The sequence below is a fragment of the Gavia stellata genome, chromosome 15, assembly GCF_030936135.1.
Source record: "Gavia stellata isolate bGavSte3 chromosome 15, bGavSte3.hap2, whole genome shotgun sequence".
NCBI classification, from domain to species: domain Eukaryota; kingdom Metazoa; phylum Chordata; class Aves; order Gaviiformes; family Gaviidae; genus Gavia; species Gavia stellata.
Window position 1 is genome coordinate 20737195 of NC_082608.1, and position 7214 is coordinate 20744408.

The 7214-nt window shown below is 54.4% G+C and overlaps 1 protein-coding gene across 1 annotated transcript; it reads left to right on the forward strand.

The window, feature by feature from the left end:
* Positions 1 to 214: 214 nt before the first annotated feature.
* GINS2 (GINS complex subunit 2) lies at positions 215 to 5130 on the forward strand. The gene is made up of 5 exons (XM_059824971.1): positions 215 to 324; positions 1593 to 1707; positions 2600 to 2699; positions 3771 to 3897; positions 4282 to 5130. The coding sequence occupies exons 1-5, from the start codon at positions 235 to 237 to the stop codon at positions 4405 to 4407; spliced, it is 558 nt and encodes a 185-aa protein (XP_059680954.1). The 5' UTR covers positions 215 to 234; the 3' UTR covers positions 4408 to 5130.
* Positions 5131 to 7214: the final 2084 nt, after the last annotated feature.

Consider the following 7214-nt stretch of genomic DNA (forward strand, 5'->3'; position numbering starts at 1 on the left):
GGCGGACAGCACCGCCCCGTGGAAAGCCAATCAGCGTGCTTCCAACTGCGCCAGGCCCCGCCCCTACGCGGAGACCGCGAAAACGCGCCCGGCGGCGGGAAGCGGGGCGCTGTGGGCGGGGCCTCATCGCCTCGCAGCCAATGGGAGGGCGGGCGCGGGGCGGGGCTGAGCCCGGTTCCGGTTCGGTCCGGGTGCCGGTTCGGTGCCGGGCCGGGTCCCCTTGTCGCCGCCGCCATGGAGCCGGCCGAGGCGGAGTTCCTGGCCGAGAAGGAGCTGGTGACGATCGTGCCCAACTTCAGCCTCGACCGGATCCACCTCATCGGGGTCGGCGGGGCCGCGGGGTGGGGACAGGCCCTGAGGGGTTGGGGGGCTCGGGGCCCTGGGGACAGGCCCTGGACGGGGCCTGGGTGGCAGGGGCTGGGTGGCTTGCGGGGCAGGGCCTGGGGTCTTGGGGACAGGGTTTGGGGGTCAGGGCTCCAGGAGATTAAGGGCAGGGCCTGGGGGGCTTGGGGACAGGGTTTGGGGGTCAGGGCTCCAGGAGATTAAGGGCAGGGCCTGGGGGTCCTGGGGACAGGGTTTGGGGGTCAGGGTTCCAGGAGATTAAGGGCAGGGCCTGGGGGGCTTGGGGACAGGGTTTGGGGGTCAGGGTTCCAGGAGATTAAGGGCAGGGCCTGGGGGGCTTGGGGACAGGGTTTGGGGGTCAGGGCTCTAGGAGATTAAGGGCAGGGCCTGGGGGTCTTGGGGACACGGCCTGGGGGTCAGGAGCTGGGGAGCTGTGGCGACAGGGGCTGGGGAGATTGATGACAAGGTCGGGGGGGGCTTATGTACAGGCCTTGGGGGTAGGAGCAGGGGGGATTGGGTCTGGGGGATTGGGATTGAGGGGCGGGAGCTAGCGAGATTGGGGGATAGGGGCTGAGGGGATTGGGGACGGGCTGGGGTGTTTGGAAGCAGGGAGAGGGGCTGGGGGGCATGGGGAAGGAGCTGGAGGGATTGGGGGTCTGGTATGATGGGGATGTCACAATTAAGGCATTGGGGGACAGGGGCAGAGAGGGGGGAGCAGCTTGGGAGAGGGGCAGGGCAGCCCCCCAGGAGGTTTGGGAGGGAGCAGTGCTGTCCTCCACCTCTCTGGCGCCTTCGCCCCTCGCACCTGAGCCTTGGCTGAGGGACTGGGGGGTGTCCGGCTGCCCTGGGTGCTGAGCCCCCAGCTCTGGCAGTGGGTGCCCAGATCTGCCGTGCTGGCGGTGCGAGCTGTGCTCCGCTGCCACGTGCCTCTGAAAGTGCCTCAGCCTGAGCCCGGGGGGCTGTGTTTCCAGGATAGATGTAATTTCTGGCTATAACTTCTGTGAAATGCTTTGAAATAGAAAATGCACTGGAAACGTTAGTTATTACTTCTCAAGGGAGAGGAGGAGAAGTCTGAGAGCAAGAATTATGGAAGCGAGAGGAGGAAATTCAGATGCTATTTGACTTAGGCTTTTCAAAATCCCCTGGAAGCTCATGCTCTCTAGAGATGGCCAAGGCGAAATTAGCAGACGAGTACTGCAGTGTCCGAGCCCTCACTGCTGCCTTACTCTCATCTTCAATTCATCTTCCAGGGAGATCTGGGTCCTTTCAACCCTGGCTTGCCGGTTGAAGTGCCTGTCTGGTTGGCCATTAATCTGAAGCAGAGGCAGAAGTGTCGGCTGATTCCTCCGGAATGGATGGACGTTGGTAAGGATGGCAGCTTCGTCCCTGAGTTTCAGTGGGTGTAGCGAAAATGCGAAATTAAAAAAATCTCTGGTTTTCACCATTAGTGGGAAGCTTAATTCAACAAACACAAAATAACTCTGAGAGGGGGATCTAATGTTCCACCACTGGAATTCTTTATATTTACAGGAGATGTAATCTTCCCAGTTAAGTCAGGTATTTAATTTCTGTTCCTCCGGTGAGAAGAAAGAACAAGGGTTAGATTGAATCCCCAGCTCAGCCACTCTTCAGCAGCAGCCGCTGGTCTTTCTGAGCAGCACTTGCATCTCTTGCAAGGCTTGTTCAGAAAGAGCTTTGGGGTCTTCGGGGGTCACTCGGTGAAGAGGGAGACCTTATATGTGTGTTAATCACCGGTTCATTCACTCCATGAAATCGTTTTCCTCGAAGGTATCGGAAATGGAAGGTCGTCTTACTGTTTAAAAAGTGAGAATTGTGGCACCCTCCCTTATGTTGTCTCAAGGGAAATTGAGAAGTTGAAAAAGTAAACACTAATGGAGCTGCAGTAAGAGGGAGACCGGCACCAAGCATTCCTGCTTTATTCATTCAAGGGCACAAACACTAATTGGCGCAAGTGCTTTGTGGGTGATGGGACCATCTCCTGACAGGTGATCGATTTGGGGTTCAAGCTGGTGTATATCCAGCCTCCCAGCATGGTGTGCTGAGTGTGGCTTCGACGTCCCTGTCAGCAACCTTGTGTGCTTCGTTACAGAAACCTTTTTCTGTCCGCACATTGATTCAGGCTTGGACATAACAGTCGGTCCTAAAGCAATAGCGTGCGGGTTTTCCTGGGGAGGTAAAAATGTGCCTGGAGCGTTGAAGGTCTGGCAATGCCTGAGCATTCCTGGTTGTATTTTAGAAAAACTGGAGGAAATCCGGGACCAGGAACGTAAAGAGGACACCTTCACGCCGATGCCCAGTCCCTATTATATGGAACTCACAAAGCTGCTGTTAAACTAGTAAGTAGGAAATGTATTGTAACAGTTTCCGCCTGAGTACATGCTTGCATAGACAATTTTTCAAGCTTTTGTTGGCAGCAACCCCAGAGGGCGGTGGGAAAGTGAGAGTTAATGGAGGTTTACTTCACAGTGTGCCAAGATCTTGTTGCAGCAGTTTTCTCATGGTAACTTTGCATTTCAGTAACTCGGGGATTGCTTGTTCTGCGGCCTGATAATTGGGGCTGTGCCGCTTTATTGAGCGGCAGCTAAGCGTAGAGGCCTTGAGGATCGGCAACACGTTCCATGGCTGCAATCTGTTCAGCAGCCTAAACCCTCCAGGCTTCTTCCTTGGCTCTCCTTCAGGAGGAGAGCTCCTCTTTCCTCGGCCTGAGAAGCAGGAGACCAGGGATATTCCGAGTCTGAACTCCTGCCTGCTGAGGCATTTCACTTGTAAAATGTGCTGGCTGGTATTTTTCTCAGTGCAGGCTCTTCTGACTTTAAGCCCTTGATTACAGTGGGGTGGTCATTTAAGCACTGGCTTCTCCTCTGGAGATGACGCTCTTGGCGTGTGGCTCCTTCCCTCATGCTAGAATAACCCTGACAGCTCTGTCCATGTGAATTGATCTGATCTCTCGAGGTCCTTATGGCAGCGCTGAATTGCCTTAATGGGAGGATGTGGCACAACTCGTACAGTCCTTTCAACTCAATACTCTCTGATAGAGCCACGAGAGCGCAGAGCCGGGGCTTTAATCGCAACCGAGTCCTTTCAATTCCCTGGCTGCCTGTGACTTTGGCCGGGTTATTGGCCCTCCGTGTACCTTGTACCAGCTGGGCAATTAAAGAGCAGAAGGATTCTAGTGTGAACCAGATGCTGCATCAGAGCTGAGCATTCCTGAGTAAATAAACTATCCCAAAAATCCCAGCAGCAGAAGTACCAGGCTGGATTTTAATGTTGAGTTGCAGATTTTTTCTCTATAGCAAACTGCTCTGCTGATGCCTCAGAGGCCTGAAGAACTGCCAACATTACTTACGCCGGTGACATAACGTATGAGTCCCTTGCAGCCTGTTCTGATCCTCTCTCTCCTCCTCTAGTGCCTCAGACAACATCCCCAAAGCCGATGAGATTCGAACGCTGGTGAAGGATACCTGGGACACCCGGATAGCCAAGCTGCGGCTGTCTGCGGACAGCTTCGTCAGGCAGCAGGAGGCTCACGCCAAGGTGCGGCGAGGACGCGCGGCGAGAGGTTTGCCAGCTCGGTGCTGGGAGGATTCCAGATGCTGTGCGATTGTGTGGGCTTGTGACTGATGAGAGCTGCTTGTGAAAATGCTGGTTGGGGCATGTTTTTCCTGGGCTGTGGGTACGTCAGTTGGGAACTAAAGCCATATGCTGAAACCTCGCTTTATGGGCTGGTTGCAGCTCCCCGCGTGTTACGGAAATAGTGCTCTCGTTGCTCCTGTGCTTCTCCTGACTGGGGGTGGCAGCTGGGCCGGTCCCTCGGGGTGTCACTGAAGGAAAAGCGTGTGCTGCAGAGCTGCTTTCCGAGTTCCTTGTCCTCCACTGTGGCAGGGCTGTTTACCCAGATTCTGCCATTTTCTCTTTTAGCTGGATAACTTAACCTTGATGGAGATCAACACGACCGGGACTTTCCTTACTCAAGCCTTAGATCACATGTACAAGCTCCGGACTAACCTTCAGCCTGGTGAGAGTGCCCACTCCCAGGATTTCTGAGGTAGGAGCTGGGCCAGCCCTCAAACCTCCCAGGAGAGGGCAGTGGAAGGGAGCAGGCTCTGCTCCTCGCCCTTGGACCTTCATCTGGCCAGCCTCCTCCTCCCCGCACAGATCTCCCAGAGCCACCCAAGCCTCGTGTCTCCCCTCAGCTGCGTGCCACTCCTCCTCAGCAGCAGCTGCACGCAGGCAGGGCTTCCCCTCCCGCATGTGCGCAGGCAGGGGAGAGATCAGGCAGCCTCGTGGCCGTATGGGAATCACTCCAGAGCTGTCGCTGGCACGGTACCTGCACAGTAGCTCCTACACGCTCCCCCTTCGCAGAGGTCAGCCTCTCTCTTGGGTTCAGAGATGTGCTTGGTGCAGGTGGTGGCTTGCCAGTGCTAGGCTGCTGTCTAATGATGCCAGGAGGATCTCTCCGCCCTGGAGAGTGTGGGTGTACTTCATAGAGGGAACTTCTGAGGGCAGCACAGGCCACACACTGGCTTGAAAGCAGTAAATTTCTAGGCGGTGCTTCACCATGAATTTTCTCAGAGCCTTGAAAAGGGGGAAGATGTGCGGGCAATGAGAGGTGTCTGCTACTCTGCTGGGGAGATCAGCTGGGAAGCAGATCCATCTGCTCTTTGGAGAAGGACAAAAGAAAATGGCTTTCCCTCTCCAAAGCCAGGCTGTCTTGTAATATCATACGTCTGCCTTTTTTTTTATTTTTTTCTTATCTGAAACTGTGTGTATAAAAAAAAAAATAATAAAAAAAAATTGCAGCTGAGCGAACGGCATTAAATTAGTCCCTGTGTTTTGTCGCACGCTGTGCATCAAGCGTCCGTGGGTTAAACAATGCTTGGAAAAACCCGCAGCTCTTCTCCTTTGGCTCCGGCCCCGTTCCCCTGCGGCAGACCGACAGGCGAGGGCAGGATCCTCGCCGCCGTCGGGCTGCGTTGATGGCAGATGTAATTATTACGGGCGAGGGGGAAATGCCGGCTCGAACCCAACGGCGGCGAGCCGCGAGCGGTGCCCTTCCCCGAGCATCTGGGCCAGCCTCTGTGCAGCTCCTGCCTGCCATCTGTGCCCTGCCTGCCGCGGCTGCTTCCCCCGGCGCTGCCCGCAGGCAAAGGGCTCTGACAAGGTGACGATGGCTTGGAGTGGGGCTGCTTTCCCATCGCCGGTGGGGGAGAAAGAATCCTTTGCCATCGTTGTGGAAGAGTTTATTTTTTTTGGATGTTTTCAGAAATTACAGCAATAGATTCATAAATACCTAATTACTACATTCAACAAATAATATATTACATTACAATTAATTCAAACAAGTACACTTAGAACATGTTTAGGGGTTATTTTTTTGCCTTTTTTGGGTTTTTTTGTTTTGTTTTCTTTCACAGCATCTAAACTGCCCTCGGCGGGCTCTGCCTTGCCTTTCCCTCCTCGCAGCCCTCCCAGGCTCTGGCGCAGCTGCTCGAGCGATTCTGCATGGGGTACGTACAAACAGACACAACCGCTCACCATGGCCCCGGGGGGGATAATTCTGAGAAATCGGTCCAAAATACGTGATTACGGGCTGGTGAGGGGGCAAAGTCTCAGTACAGGAGCCGCTACGAAGCGACGCTACATCCTAGCCAGGCTCCTGCCCACGGCCTCATCGCGGTACGGTGGCGGCGAGGGATAAATTGCTGATGATTTTCCATCCCTGGGTTCTTCCCGCCCCCCACCACAGCACATGGGAAGGGAAAAAGCGAATCGAGCAGCAAGCGTATTTTGCCGTGTTAAAATTCATTGTGAAGCCCGGAGTTGGCAGTGGCTAGGCCAGAGGCTGGCGATGCAATTGGGGATTTAAAAAAGATTAAACTAATTTCTGTCACAAGGGCGTTTTGCTTTTTAATCTTGCACAGCTTTTTTTTTTTTTGCTGAAGCCAATGGGAGACTGCGGAGGGGGGTTAATGCTTTCTTTGCGAGTGCAACAAGGGAATTTAAAGCAGAAAGCAGAGGTCACCTTTTCCTGTAGATGTGAGCTTGTCTCGTGGCGAATTAAAAAAACCTAATAAATAATTGAAAAATTTAAAAAAAAAAAGCCTCACCAGGAAGTTGGAGCGCGCGATGATGAGAAAGTGGCTAAAAACGGCACCGCGTGGTGCCAAGCCTGAACCTGCCACCCTGCCCCAGCGCTGCCGTTGCGCTTCACACCGGTGCTGCCAGCAGCTCCTGCCCGCCAGCGGGCACGAGATATGGGCAGGGAGAGCTCGACCCGGCTTGTCCCCGTGGTGCCACCAACCCTGTGCCAAGCTGCGGACCCCACGGACAAAGCCCGTCTCCCCCTGCCTAAACTGCCTTAGCGCTGCTCTGATTGTCTCGGTGTTTTGGGGGGGGACACAAGGACGCACCCGTGCCACCCATCCCCAAACCCTCCAGCCCTCTCCGCGCAATTGCTTTGGTTTTTTAATTTGGCAGATGGAGCCCGCGCAAGGCTGAGAAACCGCCCGGCACCGTGACACCCACAACTGCCCAGAGGGACCAGAAAAAGACCCAGAAACCAAAGAAAAAAGGTAAAAAAAAAAAAATACAAAACCAAACAGGAGGTTGAGGGCGGTGGAAGGGCTCAGCTCCAGGTTCCTGAGGGACTGGCAGTGGGACAGCACCTGCCCCCCTGGAAAAGGGGATTTATTTTTCCTTGGTTTAAATTCTTTTAAAACACCTCAATATCTTTTCTGTCTTGACCAGCAGCAGTACAAACACCAAAAGCAAGTTAATCCTTTTGCCAAAAAAGAAAGAAATTAAAAAGGGGGAGGGAGAAGGGGGGGGGGAAGGAAAAAAAAAAAGGCAAA

Bases quoted from the DNA above. Each gene is read 5' to 3' on its own strand.
- GINS2 (XM_059824971.1), top strand. From the start codon at position 235: ATGGAGCCGGCCGAGGCGGAGTTCCTGGCCGAGAAGGAGCTGGTGACG. The intron at 325-1,592 runs GTCGGCGGGGCC...TTCATCTTCCAG, and splicing joins ACCGGATCCACCTCATCGGG to GGAGATCTGGGTCCTTTCAA. The intron at 2,700-3,770 runs GTAAGTAGGAAA...CTCCTCCTCTAG, and splicing joins ACAAAGCTGCTGTTAAACTA to TGCCTCAGACAACATCCCCA.